The following is a 21654-nucleotide window of genomic DNA, read 5'->3' as shown; positions in this document are numbered from 1 at the left end:
ATTATCTGGAGCTAGTACAACCAAGATTATGGAAGTAGTAAAATGATAAGTAACTGTAAGACCATTAGAACAACTAAATCTAATGAGGTATTTGCCCATTCAAACCCATAAACAAGTTAGTAAATAGGCAAATAACCAGTTACTCTACCTGCATTTCTATTGCTGTTTGGTTTTATGTGAGTATTATGTTTACTAGCTGGTTTCTGGTATTAATATAATCAAGCATAGACAGGTAGTTGGTTTCTTTTTTTGCAACTGTAGTGAATGTTGACAGAAAAATCATATTTGGATCATTTTTTTGTTCAAAGTTATTTCAATTTGGATCTCTGGGGAAATAAGGTATGTATAGATGATAATATTAAAATTCAAATAATTCAGAAATTTCAAAAAGTTTCAGAAATTCAAGCAAGTGTCAGTATTTGCTTGGAATTGCTAACCTGTTTTCAGTTAAAGTAGACTGCCTTATGAAATTGCTGCAGACCACCTGTGCAGATTGAAAACCTGCCTTTGTAACTTAATTCCATGTAAAGCAAACACAGAAAATGATGCCTTGACAAAGGCACGTGGCTGCGTGGTGTGGAGGCACTTGTACTTTTTCCCAGTGTAAGTTTGAAGAAAAGCTTGTGCTTTTCTGTTGGACTCAATGCAGGAACTTCAGCATCAAACCATAAGGAAGCCTCTCCTCCTGTAGCACTCAGCAATGGTAGTATTTCAGAAGCTCTAACTAATCTCTAAATGTCTATGTTTTATATTTTTTCTTCAGTTGTTTGCTTTGATGCCAAGATAAACTTTGATGACAATGCAGAATTTAGGCAAAAAGAAATATTTGCCATGGATGACAAGTCTGAAAATGAGCCCATAGAGAACGAGGCTGCCAAATATGACTTAAAATATATCGGACTGGATGGAAATATTGCTTGCTTTGGTAAGAACAAATAAATCCGAAAGACATTTGAAGGCATTCATGTTTGTTCAGTGTACAGGCTTTGTTTACATTCTGATGCTCAATTCACCCTTGATAATATTTCCAGCAGAAATGAAACTGAAATTGTGCGGAAGCTGCGCTGGGGTCTGCAGCAGGCAGGCAGGGTGTGGGATGTGCTGGGGAGGAGGAGAACTGTATGGGGAGCTGGTGGGGCTTCTCTGTTTTCAGCTTTTAAACAAAGTCAATTGATCTTGCCAGTAATTAAAAACAAAGCAAGAAAAGCAATCAGGATTTGATTATTAGTTGTAGGAAATGAGGCGGTGTAACTTAGAAGGCGCTGCAAAAGCTTGTTCATAAAAACATGGTGTTCTCTTTTCAAATAAATACAGTGAGATTTTAATCTCAATATAAAAGAGAATTGGCAACGCTGCTGTAATTTTTATTATTACTATTATTATCTAGTATTGCCTGTTTCTGTTAAATTCCAGATGATACAGAAGCCTTATTTTATCCATCAGGGAAACATACCAGGGACAAATAATTCTCATCTACCGTAGCTAACTTAGAGGGTGTTTGTGCCTGTCACACTGCTTCTAGACTGGTACAAACACAAAACAGAAGGCAGTTTTAAGGCTCATCTGATACCTGTCCTCAAAATTTAGTTGTTTGTTTCATAGTAATACTAAGCATTATCTCTCGCTGTCAAAATGGAGGGAGGGGAGCTCATATCGAGGTTGCTGTTCTTGGAAGTTTTTCTTTAACAACTTCCATTCCAGTGCTCATATGAACCTAAAAGAAGGGGCATGAGTAAGTCATAAAATCAATAAAATCATAAAGAAATCTAAATGTTGTTGTGTGTGCACCTGACTTTAAACAATGTGTTGTAACAGATATCCTTGAATAGATATTCACTTCTCTGGATATTCTTGAATAAGTACTGACCTATGAAGATGTATTTATGAAGTATGTTGGGCCACGTTAATGTGGCTGCACTGATGCCTTTAATTCTTTTCACACATTACACGTTTCCAATTATAGTGAATGGAGCTGGCCTTGCAATGGCAACTTGTGATATAATATCTCTGAATGGAGGAAAGCCCGCCAACTTCCTGGATCTGGGTGGAGGTGTGAAAGAAGCACAAGTGTATCAAGCATTCAAACTGCTGACTGCTGATCCGAAGGTAATAAATAAATAAAAAGAAGCAGCTCAGCACTGGTTTTGGTCAGGAAGATCCCCTGTGCCCTGCTATGTTCCAGAACTACAAGTAGTATGCTGAAAATACAGTTAATAGCACGTTCCTCTTTCCTTAAGTTCCTCTTTCCTTAAACAATTGGAGAAGACTCTAACCATTGTGTTGAGCAGAAGCTATTTCCAGAGATGCATGTTAGCATGCTGAGGTCACTGGCGCCCTTTTGCAGACAGAAGCAGAATAGCTAGTGAGAGGCTATTGATCAGGCATCAGCGCTGGAGCAGTGCCAGCCAGCCTTGCCAACACAGAGTTGTGCTTTTTTGTGTCAGAGCCTACATTGCTGTAGATTTTTCTTTTGCTCATGAAGATCTATCAACTATCAAAGGGCTTTGATCATCATATTCATTTTCTGCACCTAAGCATCTCCACTGAAGTCCCAGTTTCAGCATTTTACTACTTTTTTGTGGATTTGGCTTTTTTTAATTCTTCCTTTGTCTCCTTCCCTTTTCCTTACTTTCATTGTATGCCATTAAACCATCTAAATGTCACCTTCCTGTGAAAATTATATCACTGTAACTATATACCCTGGGTAGCAGTAAGCAACAAACTGATTTTTCAGATAGAAAAGGGCTGCAGCAGTAGTTCAAGGCAAAATCTGGAAGAAAATCTACAGTAGAAAATAATCACATATAGACTTCATATTGTAAACCCTTAGAAGCTGCAACTCTTCTTTTATATTTTTAAGGCATGCAGTACCTGGATGTCTCAACTCTACTGGAATCATCAACAAGATTTGGAACACTGCATCTTTCTACACTCTCATAGACCTGGGTAGTGCTGACTTTTTGTCTGTGGAGGTCTAGGTTTATGTTGTTCCCAAGACCCTCAGTAAGACAACCTGTTGTCTTATTCTAATCAGTAATATATCTATCTAAAAGACCATAGCCTTGAAGAAGTAGAGAAGCAAGTTATCTTGTGTAGGGTGGAAGGGAAATAGGATGGGTCTTGGATCCGTGGTAGAAAATCTTAGTTTCCTGCATTGCCTGATGCTAGTAGATACTGACATACTTGTGTGCATTTGTGTCAGTTTTAGTTATTCTCAGGACATTATCAACAGATTTGTTTGTGTTTGTGCAGTGCATGCTTAGTATGATGATGAAGATTTGGCTGAGATGTAATTTAGTTCTGAAACTTGTGTTAGTGGTGGAGAAGCAGGTGCAGTAAAGGTCTAAATACACAGATTGCCTTATGATTATCACTATGCTAATACATTTTTCTGTCTGCTGCAGCATAAACAGCAGGTACTAATTTTGGTGATGAAAACTGAGTTTAAGCCATCTTGAATCAAAAAGGCATTTCAGTAGCTCTCAGCTATCCTGTATCTGCATATGCAATATTAACTTGTAAATCCCTAACCTCCTTCTATTCGATATTCCCTTATTTAGCACTACCAGTGATAACCATGATAACATAATGAGAGATTGTAACAGCTCTGGCAGTTATACCAGCCTAACCTCAAAGCTCTTGTAGCTTTTCTTACTGCTCTGCCGTTGAATGTTAATGGAAGTTAACTGTTAAAAAATAAAAATCATGTTTTGTTTCGTTCTGCTCAGAAAACTTGACAAATCTCTCATTTCATTTCTCCAGCTGTTTGTTAGTTAAATAAGGTAACTGAATGAATCCTTTCTTTTCTTAGGTAACATTAGGCTTTCAGTCCTAAGACATAGTGTTGTCTAATGTAGCATTCGCATTTTGGTCAGTAATTTGGTCAGTAATTTCCCTGCAACCTTTAACCTGATTCCCACCTTAATTGAGAATATAAGATCTTGTCCTTGGGAATTCTGAAGCCAGTTAATCCTTGCCCAAAAACATCGGGCTTCTGAGGAGTGAATAAAACAGTCTGCAGGGTTCAACGTGACTGGCTGTACTGAAATATGGCACTGCCAGTGTTAAGGACACTGCAAGAAAGGAAATCTTCCAGAAGAAAATATTCAACTGCACTTTCCAGTAGATTTATTTTCCTGTATTATATTGAAGAAAAAAAAAATACAGATGTGCCACAATTTCATTTAGTAAAATGGGTTATTGCTTCTGAGGGGAAAAAAGATCTTTGGTTTGCTTTTGGTTGAATCTACCTGCTGTCAGTGTTTATAATTCTTTAAAAAAGAATAGGGGAAAAAAGTTGTGTTTGCTGCAAAAGGTTGTGAAGTGGCTTTTGGGTGGAAATGCTGTCTTTGGAGTCAGTGACCCTTTTATGCTCTGCTGGTCTTGTTTGCAGTCTGCCATATCCAATACTTCCTGGGTCGGACAGGTCATTGCTATGGCTCTGAATTCCTTTCTTTTCACAATTTAAATTCCAGACTTTTTTTTTTTCCTTCTTGCCTGTCTTGTTGCTCTGAGTTTGTTCAGTGTGTCTGCTTGGCAGGAAGGAAATCTTACTTACTGAAAAGGAGAGACAAGAATGAGGAAGAGGGTGTGGATCTGGGAGCTGGAGCTGCTGAGCCTTTTTTCTCCTCTTTGTCCAGCAGTATGTAGAAAAGGTTTTAACTTCAGTGTTTCAGGCTCTGAGTGTTGCCTGGCCCCTCCCTGTGTGCACGATGCAGTGGTGTAGCTGTGCTTGCTGAGGTCCCCATCTTTAAGCACTCTCACATGCTTCCAAGCTCAACAGGTGCTCATTTTTATTTACAGTGAAGATATAGATTGTTGTGTTTACCATATAACTGTTCATAGCATTCCATGGTTTCCAAAAGGCTAAAGCTGAAAACATGGTCTTGTCAATAAATTTGCTGTCCAGGACACTGCAGCTTAGTGACCATCTCAGCCCTTTGCTTTGCCTTGGGGCAGCTCACAAAGCTGATGTTCCTAAACTACCTACAAGTTTTTCTCTCAGCCTTTTAATACTCACTGCAGAGAGGAATCTTCATGGGAAGTTTTGGATGTCATGAGTTTGAAAACCTTAGTGGGAGCCCATTGTAGGTAGGCTCTTGGTGGGTAGAAGTTAGAAGCATCTCATCTACAACCCTAAGCCAGTCTTATCCTCTGGCATTCCTGTCTCATACTGTTATAACAGAATAATTGAAATATTGTGTAGGTTACTGGTATAGGAGAATTGCCCTTTAATGCTTGCATAAATTGTGATGTGCAGTCTGTGTTTTTGGTGGCATGCCTTGCCTTTCCCTAACAGGCACTAAAATACCAAAGTGTAAACTGTGGACAGGTTTGTCATGCCACTGACTGCCTGCACTTACTGATCGATTCCTAGTAGAAAGTAACACTGAAATACAGGAGCTTAAAGGCTGAAGTTGTTTGGATTTTTTTGGCTCCTGTCTTTGGTGGTGCTACAAAAGATTTACCAAATGAATTGCTGTTAACAAGTGTTTGCTTGCCATATAGGCAGAAAAACTATTGACAGATTGACAGACATTTCTCTAGAAAAAATGCTCTGTATTGACATCTGGAAACTGATATCCAGGGAATAATTAATATCAAGCACACACAAAGCTTTTGATTTCCCTGTAGCCATTCCTTGCTCCAAATTCAGATTATTGTTTACTCAATGTGGAATGTGTGTTCTTACTCCTGTCACTTTGCTTTGCTGTTTGCTTATGTCAGATGCATCTCGCTGTTCATCTCAGTGATGGGAGAAGTAACAGCACTGATGTGCCTCATTGTTTAGTGGCATTGTGTGGAGCAGAAGTCTCAGGGTTGGTATTTTCCAGGCATGTGAGAGAGTGAAGAGAATTCTGAAGGAAAGTATCATTAAATGATAATTTTGCAATTCAGTTATTTTCCAGCTGTGCTTGGTGTGAAAGTGATACTGCTTATTCATCCCTATTACATAAGGTATTTTTCACGGTTTATCCTTTTGGCTTGAGGGATTTTTGGTATTACTGTTGTTAACGTTGCAGTCCGTTATCTGGCAGCAGAAGGCATAACTCTACTAAGACAAAAGCTTTGTGATAATCTTTTCTCAGATTTCAGAAATGGGGGTGGGGAAAAAAAAAAAAAAAGCTGTCTTCTGTAACCAGTTTTATCCTAATTTCAGTTCTGAACTAATTCAGAACTAATTGGATGAACTAGCTCAGTTTAGGCAATTCAGAAAATCTGGAAGCGTTCAGGCAGTTTGAAGTATAGTGACTGCTGGGGTGATTCTGGGCTCTTTGCTCTTATTCTGCTTGAAACAAAGACTGGCTCCCAGTTTTAGGGGAAAAGGGTCTTTTGAGTATGGCTCCAACTGCGCTTGACTATAGAGCAGAGAATTTTGTCCTGGAAGTTATGCAAAAATCTGTCTTATTCAGTGATCTGTGCCTGGTGTTTGTCTGTAGTGTTACAAATGTGAGCCAAAAAGTAGTTTTTGGCAGTGATTTTTTTTCTTCTTAGGGGCTGCCAGGTGCTTATTGCGTTCCCAACTAATTATTCCATGCAGCAGGCATAATCTTGGACAGTCTCGGAGGTGAGCATAGAGACTGGAAGAAGGGAGGAATGAATGCTATCATGGGGTGTACCTGATCCACGATGAGACAGTGTAATCACAGCATGTAAGAATAATACCAGCAGCCAAATTGTGAGTGCAGACAGCTTGCACAGCTGTTTAATGGGATCTGCTGAATGTCTGTTGCAATATTTGTCATGCCAGTCAGTCAAGACTGTCAAGTCTGTCTTATTTATGATGAGTTGCAGCTTGAGCATCAAAAGCAACATCCAGAAACAGAAAAGAAACAACATGATTTTCTACTAGGGTTGCCTTTGTCTTTTGATGAAAGTGGCTGTTATTGTTGTCAGTTCTGGTACTTCTGTGTGGAGTGAGAGGAGGATGCACTGGGCAGTGGGAGGGGTGCAGACTGTTAAGTTGTGAAAGTCAAATAGGGAATCGTGTGCAGAGGTTTTAACAGTTCCACAGTTTGAATGGCCACTCTTGCAATGGTAGTGAGCCTTTTCATAGAGAGCATGCTGGATGTGAGTCGTTTGCTGCTCACTTCCTGCATTTCACTGACAAATTGCTAGTAGTGGATTTCTCAATGTTATAATAATCTATAGAACCAGAGAACCTTCTCTGTATCACACACACAGCCTGTGTCAGCATGTGTACAGTTGTGAATAACAAAATGAAAGGTAAATAGCATTTGGTTATAGACATATAATAGTGTTAGCGCTGGATTTGTTTGAATTGTGAGATTGCATGTCATTTCAGGTAGTGCAGAGGAACCCTATTCCTTACATAGTCATTAGGAATCCTCTTGCTTTCCCGTTCAAATATCATGCACCCTTTACACACTTCATTACCCAGCTCTTCTTTACACAGCATGAAAAATCTTTATGCCTTGTGTGTTTTTCTGATTCGCACAAGAGGGTGAAGCATTCTGTGCTGTTTTGAGTATTCTAAAAACTGTAGGAGTTATTGTGGAGAAAAATGTGTAATAGGCAGCATGTCAGCAGTGTTAGACCTGGAAGCAATTCCAAAAATTGGAACTGACCATCATTCTCTTGCTTTCACCCAAACTAGAGCACCCACTGGCACACTTCAGCTGGAAGTCTCCTTCCTGGAAGCCTCTTCTTCCAGTCCTGCATCCTTCATAAGGACCTCTGTGTTTTCTGGCAGTGCTCTACAGAACCCAGTACTTCCACGGGTGCTGACTACAAGCTCTACGTGAGCTGTGCGTTGTAACACTCATCTTCCATAGGTGATGGCTCTCAGGACTGATCACAAACTTTATAGGCTGTTAAAAGAATTCAAGTGCTATGGAAATAATAAGTTATTGCTGTTATTTTACTGCTTATTGCACAGCCATATCCTAGTGGCAGTTTTGTACTCACCACTGTTTTTGTATAAATCAATATGCAATTTAAAAAAAAAAGTCATAATCAGTAAAATAGTGTTTGTGTTCTGACTTTGACATTTGTGCAAGGTGATGTCTAATGAATTATTGCTGTATATCAGTTTTCAGAAGCTGGATCTGACACCATCATCTCAATGGTATCTCCCAGTAGCGTTGAGGGATTCCCTTTTGCTTTAGGGTGCTTGAACATGTGTGGTGAGACAGTCCATTTCTCTTCAAATGTAGAAGAGACTTGAGCTGAAAGGACGAGGCACAGCAAGGTGAAGGAAACCAGTTAACCTGGGCAGTCTGCCCAGTGTTACAGGTTAATGTCTGCTGTGTGAAGGCAGCAAAGGAAGCTAAGCTAGGTGTTCTGGAAATTATTCAGCAGAAAAGCTGATCGAGTCCTTCAGTAGTTTACATAAGGAGCTACAAGACTATCTAACACAGCAAGCTTTTATGAACTGCCCTAAAAACTTACCCAGGGTGTTTCAGGAAGAACTGATCACGCACTGGGGCCAATGAATGGACTTTCTTTTCCTCTTTCAGGCAACTGCAATTGTCCTAAATTTAAAGCCAAAAAGGGTAGTTTTGTATGGGCTTTGGCTTTTTAAGCCTTCGAAAGTTTAAGATGATATCAGAGGACAGTTTGTAGATGTAGAAAAGACCAGTTAGAGCACAGAGACATTTTGTAACGCTGAGCATAGTTGAAAAAGGCACAGTCTGCTTTCTATCAGAAATTTGTACAAATACTTCACCTTGTAACCAAGGGTACTGGAGCACAGCTGTCTGAAGTGTTAACACTCGTAGTTCTTTTCCAGATGCTACAGAGTTTGGGCTTATAGGAGTAATCCCAAATTTTTATTAGTGTTGCTTTGGTGAGGAAGTATAGGCTAACAGAATTTGAGCAAGGATTTCAGCTAATGTGTCTGTGCAGTTTTACAGGTATTAATTTAAGGTGGCTAGTCATCTTGTAGAGCAATTAAAGTATTGAAAAGGCGTTCTTTCATTCCATTTAAACGTTTTAATAAACTCTTAGCATATAGCCAATATTTATGAAAAGGTGAGGACAATTATGCGTTTTCAAAATGTATAATGGAACTTCTTGATTTATAATCAAGAATTGCATATCTTTTAGGAGCATATGTATTATTGAGTTCTAGATAATTCACGTTAAAGCATATTTACATATCAATTTGCCATTCTTTGTAGGCACTAGGAAATTGAGTGCCTCTTTTTTAAGTCTGACTACAATGAATCTTAAAAGGGGGATTAAAAAAAAAAATGAGCAAGGAAAAAAAACTTGCAGAGATTTTGCACTTACCTCCTGTGTATCAGAAAGTTGGGCTGGAGAGGAGTGGTGGAAGTTGGTAACCGCACAGTGGTAGTAAAGATCTGTTATGGACTGTGCTTACTTCAACTGCCAGTATAGGAAATACTGGATGAGTGTGACAGCTGGGGCTTGTAACACTGGGGAGAATCTTCCAGTGTTTAGAGAAGAAATATTTCCATCTTGAGAACGTTGTGGTGTCATCTGTAGTTGCAGAACGCCGTCTGTCGCGCGTGCAGCACGATGTGCAGTGGTTTGCGTGTTAGTATTGCTGGGTTACAAGAAATGCCATGCGTAATGCATTGGAACAGTGATTAATCTTTTGCTGTACTTTACAAACTGATTAAATCTTGAAAATTTATGTGATTCATTCCACTGTTACTGAGGATAGAGGGGACAGATATTTTGGGAATCTCCATTTGGCAGTTCATCTGGGCGAGATGAGTAGTTTATTATGAATCTATTTATAGATTATCTAGCAGAGAGAGAAATGAGAGAATAATCATTTAATGATACAAATAGGAAATAATGTGTTCATAAAAATTTTAGTTTCCCTACTTAAATTCTGCTGTAGAGAAAATCACCTTTTATTGCTTATTGTTTTTAAGTGCCTTGAGGTGTCGTGGCTGCCTAGGAAGGTGTTTGATCTTTCCACCAAAATGAAGAAATCTAATCGCCTCACCCCCATCTGTTTCTGATAGAAACAGACCTAGATGATGAATTGTATATTTCAGCTAGGTGCTCTTAGCCATTTATGCTGGGTAGAACGTACTCTCCTGGCTGTGAAATGAATATCAACTGTTTTTAATTATAATTTCCAGAGCACCCTTGATGGATGGAGTACACATAGAAGGAGTAGAGGTTAGTTGAAGAATAAGACTCGATTTTGAGGGGGAAAAAAGGTGCAATGTGATAAATACAATTTCCTCATCATAAAATTATCTTTTAAAACCAAAGAATAAAGGGGCATGATCTTGCAAAGATTTTTAGCATAACAGTACGTCTATACTGAAAAGGGGGAAAGTGTGAAACAGCACTGTTTTTAAATGAGCTTCTTGTCTTTCGTCTCTGCAATAAAAAAGAGACTTAATTTTACCATGCCACGTTCAGTGATGTGGTTATTGGAAAAGAGGGGAAAATTACATGAATAAATACAGATGTATCACTCATCTCTGCTGTCACACTTGCGCACTGGCTTGCATCCTAATATAGGAAATAAAACAATATCACCTATCATAATCTAAGTTATTATTTATCCCATATGCCATCTGAAATGTCTGGCACAGTGATGTGACTAAGAATAATGTGTGGGGCTGGCAAGTAGGGAGCTTTTAAATTCATTCATATTTTGGGGAAAAAGATCTGTTAGAGCATCCGCCCATTTCTATAGAAATGGAGATGCTCTGAATCTTCTGATGCTTTCTGTATTCCTCTGTATATGCCTCTTCATACAGCTTTGAGGTAGGAAATATATTTTTCTGAAGTATGTAAACTTCAGTTTTGGAGCAGGGTGCACTCTGTCTTGTCAGAAGGGTGTATTTAATTATACTTGAATGAGAAAAGTATTCCTTGCCTTGTGTTCATCCATTCATTTGCACTGAGGAGAACAGAGTGAAAATGCTTTGGAAAAGACGAAAATTATTTGAAATATGGCTTAATGAAAGAGGGAAAAGCTATTTCTTTCCTTTGAATCTCTGTTTTATTTCAGGTGAGACTGAATTATTTCGTGACTTCATTATTCATGCTCCAATTCAAGAAGATATTCAAACTTGTTTCAGATTTTAATATTTTATTATCTATTATTCTGAGTGGATGGATAAAGCTGAAATAAATTAGTCTATTCACTTTTAAAGCTTGTCATGTTCTTAAGTACTTGGTAAATCAAGTCCACATCTACTTCAAATGAGTATTTCTTATTCTTGTTGCTAGAGGTTTAGCTTCATCTTCTAATAGAAGAAGTATCTCCATTATAGGAAGACAAAAATTAGGCCTGTCTCAAAATATGCTGGGTTGTACCCTTCAGTATTTTACTGTATTAGACATTCCCTACAACAGGGTGTTTTCTTTAGAATAGGGGACAGCTCATCTCCTTTATTGCTCGTACTTGACTTCTTAATGCAGTCTGCAGAAGATGTGAGCTATTCTATCTCCTATGGCTCAGTTCTCTTGTGTGTGTACTCTGGGAAGGCAGAGAAATAGCAGGAATATTCCCAACCAACCATGGTTCCTTCAGTTGCACGAAAGGTTCAACTGATTGGGGTGTTTAGCTTTCATTCTGCTGTCACTGGGTGGGAGTAGTGACAGTCTGTGTAAAGCAGAATAGAATTTTTGCAATGGTAGGACCTAAATAATAGTGGAAATGGTCACTTTGTGTAAAGGGTTTTATTTGAAAACAGATTTTCCATGGAAACTCGTGTTGTTTTTTTTTTTTTCCTTTGGACTGAGGGATGACTACAAGTATTTTTCCAGGACTGAATGAAAAAGCTGGCTTTGTGCAGAAACCTTCACGTGAACTACAGATGCATGGTAGATTTGGGATTTATCATGGTATCAGAGGGGGAAAGAGCAAAAATATCTCTTTCAGGAAACAAATGGTATACATGCTTATACAGTGTAGACAAGATTAGAACTTGAAAATGCGGCTAATTTCTTTTCCTTAACTAAATCTTGATGAAATTGCCCTCCCAGAACACAATTATAGGCCTGTAACTGGCAAAAAATAAAAATAAAAAAATTTTAAAAATCAGTTATTGAATGGAAACTAATGAGTGTGCAGAGTCGTTATTTTATGGTAGATGGTGAAAGTTGGATGCCTGATGCCCAGCAAATCATTTGATTTAAAGGTTTGGGACTGCAATGCTTGACTTCTCATTGAAGACATATAAAAGAACAAATTACTGTTTGCTGGAAAGTCACAGAAACCTTATCAGAATTGTTTAGTTTCTGCTGCACCCTGGAGGTTTTCCTCTTCAACCACTGATTGAGTATGTGTTCTCTGAATTGTGAAGGATTTGTCTTTAATCAAAACTTTCACAGGGCCCAATGCAGCTGTTTTGGGTGGGTTATTTATTTATTTTTTTTTTTTTGTATGTATTAGGAGAAAAAATAAGTTTTTGTTTTCATTTTTCATTTCATAATACAAACTATGGAAGGAATTGAACTGAAAAGATAAAATGGAAGCAATTTTAAAACGACAGTGCATACATTTCAACAATGTTAGCTTATCTCCCTTAATAATGTTAAAAAATCTGTTGCACTTCAGTAACACAGATGAATTCAGTCCTTTCCATTGCTGGTAGAACAGATTTTCCCTTAACTGACCACTGCAGATTTTAGGCTTTTTATCAAAGAGCTTCCTTCCTCTGTGTGTGCTATCAGCAGTCAGTGCAGGCTTTCCCTTACTTGGAGGCACTCAGGTCTGTGGCATTTTGAGCTTATCTAAGTTAGTGCTTTTGTTTGCACCTTCCTTCCCTGGATGTGCCCTGGTGCTCATCCAACAGTGCAGCGAACAACGGGGAGCTGCCCTGGCAAGACTAAAGCTGTAAAAACAGGAATAGATTGGCTTCCTACACTTTGCTGGATGGGATGAGTGGCTCCCAGGGGATGGTGCTGGTTTAGGGATGCTTCAGCCCTGAGCTTTGGTCTGTTAGCACACTGGTATTTTTTCATGCATCACGTAATGCCTCCATCATTGAATGCTGCTGTTGAATTGAGGGGAAATAGTTTCTCCTAGGATGTTGTTTGTCATAACCTAATCCAAAAGGAATCTGATTCATTAAGGGAAACTCATCGTGTCATATTGTTGAGGAGGAGGATAATTTCTTTGTAGAAATCAACCAGCATTCAGCTGTCCAGCAAGAGAAACAGAATTATGTATCCATTGCTAGGCTCTGACTAGGCTTGAGCTCTGATTAGAACAGGCTTCCTTTCTTCATTTCATAAATCACAGGTAGTCTGTGTTGCTGGGAGTTTTGATTCAGATCCAAGAAAAAAATTGAATTTTGTGTGTGTGAATATATTTACATATTTAATGTCCTCAGAAAAACAGAATTAAGCCTTAAATCTAGAGAGAGATTTTCTGCATTTCACTCTGATTTGTGATCAAATGTGTTGTGCTCTTCCGCTCTGACACCTGACTTGGTAATTAATTTGTTTGTTAGCGTTGCTGATTTGAAGCGGTGTGGTGTACCATGGAGTGCTCAGTTATGCTCACAATCAAGTCGCCAAATGTGCATTATTCATAGTTAACTTAGAAAACTGCAGGAGCAACTTTGTACATCTTATTGAAAATAGGTATATGTGGCATGTTGGTGCTGTCCCATACTGGGATGTCATCTTTTCTTGCCCATTATTAAGTGGAACCACGAAGAGCATCTCCACTGTTGACTTCTCGGATGCAGCACTTTGGCATGTAACTGTCTATGTTTGCTACTGTGATACCAACCTAATAGCCTTTTAGTTATATGATAGATAAAAAACATGAAATACTTTGGTACTATTGCAGAAATTATGGTCACGATTACTCAATAGCTTGTATTATTCTGTACATTTGATACAGACCTAATTTTTTTTGTTGCTCACGAAGTCCCTCATTTTCCCACTACTTACAGTCATTGGTACCATAACACCCCCAGAGAATTCACAACACAATGCTCATCAGAGCATGATGCTCCTCAGGAACAAGGGGAACTCAGAATCAAGCTGTGTGTAGGTGTTATTTTTTTTTTCTCTTGTAAGAGAAGAGATGAAAACTTTTCAGTGAGAATGATTGCATTATCTCAGCTGCTTCTCTGTTTCTGATGTACTTTTATCAGCTGATTTTCTCCAAGATGAAATGCCTGAAATGAATTGCTGTAGTACGAAAAAGATGCTGTTTTGGTCTGTGCTTCTTTCCCCAGCTGCGTGATATGCACTCATGCCATTCTTTGGTTACCTCAGGGAGCTGTGTGGCAGAAACAGGGAGCTGTTTTGGAAGTCAGATTTTACGTTGCCTCCAATCTGTGGGGAGGAGGGGTTGGTTGGGTTTTTGTTTCTTTTTTAAAGCGTTTTTTAGGGCAGAACAGTTCCAGAGGCTTTAAGTAAAGTGCTGATTGCCCTGTCAGTCAGGGCAGAGAGGAACTTGGAACTTCACAGATTGATGCTTGACAGAATAATTAGAAAACTGTCACTTGAAGTAACCACTCTGGTGTTCCCTGAAGAAATGTGCCCATGCCAAATGTGTGCTGTCCAAATCTAGAGGTTAAATGTTCAGTAAGACAAAACATAGCATGTCACCAGAGAAAATTACTTGCAGCATGCTGTAGAAGCGATGCCCCTCAAGCCCCTAAGCAGAGCCTACACTGTTTATTGAACTTACCTGCTTTGATCTTGCTTGTATCCAAGAGCTTTTCAGCCCTGAACTATGGGTTTTAAGGTAACAAGGCACTGAGGTATTATCTAACACCTCAGATAACACAGGGCCTTGAAGGGTTTGAGGCAAAAGCACTCACAGCTTTAACAATGCTTTCAATTCTGCGGGTTTTACAGCAATTCTCTAAGTGTTTTTGAATACCTTCCACTTAAATAAGAAGAGGCAACTTGTACCACACATGCTTCTTTCTTCATTTTCAGCCCATAAGGAAACCTGGATGTATTCTCATGTTTGGGGTTGATTTGGAGGTTGGTCTGAAGAGTGCAGGAGGGGAGCTGTAACATTTCAGCATGGTTTGGTTTGTATTTGTGCTAGCACTGCATTATCTGGTAAGTGCTGGTGTGGCAGAGATGTGGGATTTATGCTGGGAAAGGATGCTCTTTGTTGGAATTGGTTCTGGAATCTCAAACTGGAAAGATTCAGTGAACATAATAGGTTTGTCCTGTGCCAGCTGGACTTGCATACTTGTTGCATTGAGATGTGTCTCATTTGAAGCATGGAATTTCAAATATAATTAACTTTTTCAGAGTTAGTATTTTAGCTGAATTATTTACAGACTTTCTGTGTAATAAATATAAAGGATGATTTTAGATTTGAGTTGAAGGCATATACTTCTCTATTGACTTGGAATATTTTAAGAACTTGTGCTTTATATCACCACCCATGATCCTACATGATAGTGGTTTCCTGATTACTTGTTAACTGAAGAGCTGTATCTTGAATCTTTCATTTCTCTTGATAGAAATGCAGAGGAAAACCTGCTTGAGTAAGTTAGACTGACTGAGCTTTGGACGCTTAGATTACATTTCTCAGCCTTGGCTCTGGGGCTGCTGAGGCTGTATTTGCAGTGGATCTGTCAATTAGAACTAGAAGTGTCTTTTTCTTAAATACTGCAGATGCTGAAGGTCAGTGATTCTGTGGATTTAACTAAGCATAGTGTTCAGATTTGGTTTTTTAGAGTTACAAATGAAATTTCATAACTGTCTTAAGATTTATTTCCATGAGCAATCATGGTCTGATTCGTCTCAGTGTCTGCTAGCTATAAAACCCCTGGTACTTGAGTGTTAGTGCTGTTGTGTATTAATCTAACTGAAATCAGATTGGGTTCTTAATACCCATGCAGCTCTTTCTTCTGCAGAGCGAACTAACTTGATCTTTTTCCAGGGAATGCTGCATGTAGTTTTGTTCATGCACATGTGCACAGGGTTTAGGAGTGTTCGCGTAACTCTGAATTTTGCAGGAAAATACTACATGCTGGCATTGTGACAGTTTAGGAACACTGTTTGTTTTCATAACCACAGATTCCTCTTTGATTTTATTTTCCAAGTAGTATTTCTGACTATAATTTTTGTAGTATTTTTATAGCTTCAGTTTTCCAGAAGAAAACAGGCTGTGATGGGGACAGTGTAGTACAGCCACCAAATGTTGAAAATGCTGCTTTGGTGGAAGATGAGAATTTCAACCACCTCGCTAACAATACTACAGAGTTTCTGTAGTCACAGCAGCCCTGTAGCAGCACATCTTAGCAGGAGAACAAGAGATGTCTCCTATGCTGACATAAAGCTTTTGCTCTTTTTTCCTTTTCTTTTCCCATCTTATTAATATTTTAAAGGAGTTTTTTAGAGTTAATATTTTACAGTTAATCTCTTTGTAGTGTTCATTGCAGAAAGGAAGAGATTAATTTTCCTCTGTGTTTATTAATTTCTATCATTTTTTTTTCCCTAGTCAACACACAGTGTTTCTCCCTTATCTTGAAAGCAAGCTTTTCCAGTACTGGAGTAAATTTTCTAATTGAATAGATCCAGTTGGCATTCTCTAATAGCTTGTCAATTTGCACATGTTGTTGTCTGACAGCTAGCCCTGTTGCCTTCACAACTAATGCTAGTCGAGTGCCAATATAAATGAGTATGATAATAGTCAGATATGTCTAATCTTCTAAATGTAATGTCACCACTTTTCTGTGCGCTGTTTTCCTCACAGAAAAATGATTGAAAAATAATGACATTTTGCTTTGTTTGTCATAGCTGTGGACAGTGAACTCTCGAATAATTTTTTCTTTTGAGCACCAGAGAATTCAAGTTGGGAGTGCCTTGTAAAACAGGTCTTATTAGCCAGAGAATGACAATGGAAAATGAATGTAAATCTTGATGTCCATTTAAAATACTAGGAGATTGAAAAAGTAAAAGGCAAAAAAAAAAATAAAAAAATGGTGCCCTTTAAATGATTGATGGGCTGCCTAGATCAGGTACAGTCTGAATTAAACGCATTTGGATAATTGATCTTCTGAATGAATGCAGATTAAATTTGATTCATTTCACCATTTGAATAAAGACATTTATTTTTGCTGGTTTTGCTGTTTTGTTCTGCTGGAATCCAGAGACAATTAAGCAAGTATTTTACCATTTATCACAACTTTCAAACAAAAAAAAACAAACCCAAATGCTTTGGAGGAAGGGTAATTTCTCACATGCTGTAGTGCATGGTGTATGGAGTACTTCCATATAAACATTGTGTTTAATGGGCCACTGGAAGAGATTTGTTGTAGCTGTTTACACTGAAGTAGTGAATAGAAGCCGTGGGCTGAAATCGAGGTTTCTTACTCAAAATCCTACAGAGAAGAGCTCTGCTTTTTCATTAGCTGTCTTGTCTAAACAGGTTCAGCAGGAAAAGAAAAAGGTCTCTGGAAGCAGTGAGACTTTCCCAAGGTTACTCAAATATCGGTGGCAGAGCCTTCATTGGAATCTTTGTTGTATGGCTTTGAGTCCCGCAGTGCCACGTCCTGTGGACTGTGTTATGTTCTACTGCAGGAGGTCACTGCTGCTGAGTTTGGGGGAGAAAATGTAAAAACATATGCATACGTATGCATATTTATATAGGTACAGAGATCAGTGGCATCTTCAGCTGAAGTGTGGAATACAAGTAGTTCCTCTGTGTTGTGGTTTTTCCTGTGGCAGAAAGAAACTAATCGAAGGCATTCTCGCTGTTGCTTTTTCTTGCCGACATGCTGGCTGAGGAAGGTTTGTGATGCCAGTATTTTGTCAGGGAATTTACTGAAATGACAAGGAGGGAGATGTCATTTATTAGTGTCCAAAACAAAGAAATGCAAATAAACACAAATAAATAGTACTGTTTTGCAAGGCTGAGAGAATGCCTATAAAAATGAAGTCACTAATTTCATTTTGTCTGTTTTGTTGAAGAGAGAAAGGTTACTTCTTGAGATTTAATGCCCTGAAAATTTACAGGCGTGATGCTTAAGCAGTAATAAGTGAAGCATTAAGGCATTTCGTGGGGATTAATGACTGGCTGGGAGGAGTTGATGGCTCGAAGAATAGCTAAGGACCATTAACCTCCACTGGTCATTAATCTTGGAAGACTGCCTTGAATGCTGAGGTCATTATTGCTATTAGAAAATAAATATTTGAGGAGGGGAAGAGAGGAAGGATCACACGTGCTTCTAAAATACATGGTTTGAATGGCTTAGTAGCTACCTCGTGTCTATTGTGTGTCACTAGCAGCATTAATCTGCAGGCTTAATAATAGTTTCTGATCTCCACTGCTTAGGTTGCTTTTTATTATATTCACTAATTGGGGCTGTAACATCAGGATAAATTCAGCTTTGGAAATGTGAGTGGAACATGTGTACGGCTGCGTGCTTAGAGAACAGGCCACGTAGCAGTGCTTCAAAGTTAGTTTTCATGCTTAAATGGGATGTCATAGCAGCCAAGTATTCTTTATTCTGCAGCCCCATTTCCTCTTTAAGCGTTGGTATTTGCTTATGTCTCATCTACCTGAACGTGTGAAGGCACATATCTTTCCTTGTCTTTAGCAAAGATATTTTCAATGTTTTTTTGGGTTGTTTTTTTGTTTTTTTGCAGAACAGCATGGTGTAGCATTTTGCTGCCTGCTAATTGGACTTGCTCTGTATATGAAAAGGTCTAAAATTTACTTCTTGTCTTAAATACAAGCAAAAATCAACTAGTAACACTGCTGCTGTTTGCAATTTGTGACCTACAACTACAAGCCACAGGACAGTGTCACCTGGAGAAGTGTTAAATGGAAGGAGGTGTTTCTAGCAACCCCCAAAATGCAGTATCCAGTACACTGCTTGGAGAATGTTTGCAACGTGAGGAGTGTTTTGCATTGTTACCACACTTTGCCCTGATAAAGGGATAATGTCAGCTGAAAGTCAGCTTGTCTTTATCTTTGTTAGGGTTACGAAACTGAGTGAAGGAAACTTTCATTTTTTTCATCTGTTTATCTCCATTCAGCATAGTCTTTTGTAGGTGCCTGCTTTTCTAGGTTAAACTTCCTTCATGTCCTGCCATCACAGTGAGCTGTCAAGAGAACAGCTTGTGGGTATGCTGATGATCAGTCATCTGTTCTCTGTGTACGTAGATTGCCATTGCTGTTAGTGCTCCATAGGATGATGCTGTGTCACTCTCTTACTCTCAGTACTTTGTAAATGGTACATTTCACCAAGATACTCACTGAAAGTGTGTTCCTTTTTACTAGATGCCACCTATCAGACAATGTTTCCAGCTTTCTAGGACTACTGAAGGTCAGCAGAAGAATTTAGATGGATCTGTTTTACTGTTAAGTGTAGTTCTACCTCTGAAAAGTGGGAAACCCCTTGCTCACATCCAGAACTCACTTAAGTCAACAGAAGATTCTCTTTTGGGATGTTCCAGAGGTTTTGGAGTGGCAGATAGATGCTGCATGGATCATCTTATCCTTCTCTCAGCTGAGAAAGCACCTGCTGCATGCTCCTGTCACTGGGTATTTGCTTGCTCAGAGTGTTTAGGGAAAGAAAGAGATGGAATGCTTGAGGCATCTATGAAGAAGGATCACTGAGCTATAACTTTATAACCTTTAGGTTACTACCTTTATTTTTTTTTGTGCAGAAGACTGTGCTTAAATTAGTGTCTGCATTTTTAAAGGGTGCATACAAAAATACTTGGGAATGCAGTTTATTTTTTTAACTTTACATTATTTGTAATACAAGCTTGAAATTAGAGCTGCTTTCCCTACTGATTTCTCTTTTTCTATTTGGCAAAATCTGATTTCCTCCCCACCCTCTGTGTTTCTAATGAACCCTGAAATTACCATAGCCTCTTTTGTCTCCTTGATGCGTTGTCAGCATCAGTATTACAAAAGATGCCCTACTTGTTACTGTTTATCTGACTTTGAGTGAATATCCACAGAAATACGAGCTTTGATTCCCTTTGGTTGCTTGAGAAACTCTTGCAGTCAACGCTGTTATTAATGTGTATAAAATATATTGTGTCCAGGACTTGCTGTTCAGTTCAGTGTTTTTGAATCCAGTTTCCTTGATACCAGCAGCATTTCAATGAAACAATCTTAAAAATTGTGAATCAACTGTTCACCTAGTATAGTTTTCTAAATGAAAGCAGGTAAGCAGGCTTGCATGTGCTGCTTTGACACCCGTACCTACTTCCATGGGGGAAAGCCAGGTGCCATCTACTCTTTCTGCTCAAAGACAAAAGCAAATTTATTACTAGTAATATGCTCAATGCTTTACCATACTCAGGAGTTCTACAAAACTGAATCTGTGTGTACACCTTGAGTCACAGATTTGAAGGTTAGGAAAGATCTTTAAGATCATCTTGTCTGACCTCCTGCAAACTCCTGAGTAAAAATTCCTGCTTTCAATTCGAAGCCACGTGGCTGAATAAGCTGCATACTGTTTTGTAGAAGAAATTCTCAATCTTTGTATACAAATGTCATTAATTAAGGAGGGTACCATATATGTACCTGTAAGCTTTTCCATGTTTTATCAAATTTTATACCTGTGATTCCGTTTTTCACATTAGAATCTTCAGTTTTTGTTTTCAAGTTGCAATATATTGTTGCCTTCTCAAGTATTTTATGGGCAAAATTTACTCTGGAATCTTCCATTCAAAAATGTATTAGATTGAGTTTCTGAAGTCAAGTCAATTTTCATGTTTTTATTATGGTAGAATTCTTCAACTCAACTTTCTTGCAAAAAGAATAAAAAGTGAAAATTACAGTCAGTGTTCCAGTCACCAGAAAACTCCAAGAGGAGAAATCCCTGAGACAGCCATTGCTTTGTAGTGTTCTTGCACAGAAAGGAATTGGGAAGGAATATATGGAAACCAGATATTTATGGAGTTAGTAACAGCAAAATTAAGTTAAAGACCTCCTTAACAGCAGAGCATAACACTGTATTTAAACTATATATGCAGAGCGGGCTGGAAGCATTCTTTCTGGTTCAGTTTTTAAAATCTGCCTCTTCCTACTAAAACATTTTAAATGGAAGACTTTACTGCAAGTGGAAGATGAATTAATCAATTTAAGCCTAAGGCAAGACAAGGTATATGTCAAGCTACAAGTTTTTGGTGAAAAGCTGTCTGCCGCTTTGGCTGATGTGTGCAAGTTGCATAGCAAGCTATGCAATGAAATTGAAAGCTTAGAAATAAATACGTGTCTGGTGTTGAAAAGTGAATGGAACAGACTTGTACTGCCACAGAACACTCCTAGAAAAGACTTTTGCTTGTAGAAATGAAAAATTAATGAGAAACAGGCGACAACTTCAGCATCTTGTTATACTGAAGAAAACTGCTACTTGTAGCTTTTTCATAATTGGAAAACCAAAAGAGCTATCCAGAAATCAATAGAACGGTTCTTGTTTCTTTGAGGTTTTGCATCAGAGTTGCAGCGCTCCCAGCTATGTGCAGTGTTTAATGGATTCCATGCTTATTTTTTGATATATGGGTAGTCTGACGTGGCTTCAGATGAGTGCTTACATAGATACGACAAACAAGTGAAGGCTGGAAAATGCTCAAGCTTAGGGCAGTGAGTGTTTGTTCTAATGAGTGCTAAAACCAGAGGTGTTTAGAACCAGGATCCAAGCATCCTGGTGAAATCCATATCCAGCAATCCATGAGCTGAACTGTTGCAGGAATCCCTGTTTTAAGAGTTTGTCCTGCCTGTGCCTCAACTGG

General features: G+C 38.6%; 1 protein-coding gene across 2 annotated transcripts in view; it reads left to right on the top strand.

The window, feature by feature from the left end:
- SUCLG2 (succinate-CoA ligase GDP-forming subunit beta) overlaps positions 1-21654 on the top strand; it is a 101181-nt gene that overhangs the window by 57738 nt on the left and 21789 nt on the right. The window contains exons 8-11 of one of the 2 annotated variants that reach the window (XM_042880842.1): positions 764-925; positions 1964-2106; positions 2861-2946; positions 6496-6565. In XM_042880842.1, coding sequence (XP_042736776.1) covers positions 764-925; positions 1964-2106; positions 2861-2946; positions 6496-6550 — 446 coding nt within the window. In that variant the 3' untranslated portion in view covers positions 6551-6565. Of the gene's footprint in view, positions 1-763; positions 926-1963; positions 2107-2860; positions 2947-6495; positions 6566-21654 lie in introns of those variants that run through there. The other variant, XM_042880841.1, reaches the window with a different exon arrangement.

This window comes from Lagopus leucura, unplaced genomic scaffold (genome assembly GCF_019238085.1).
Source record: "Lagopus leucura isolate 7727_CA_CO unplaced genomic scaffold, USGS_WTPT01 Super-Scaffold_100028, whole genome shotgun sequence".
Taxonomy (NCBI): Eukaryota; Metazoa; Chordata; class Aves; order Galliformes; family Phasianidae; genus Lagopus; species Lagopus leucura.
This window is presented reverse-complemented; position numbering and strand designations above follow the sequence as displayed.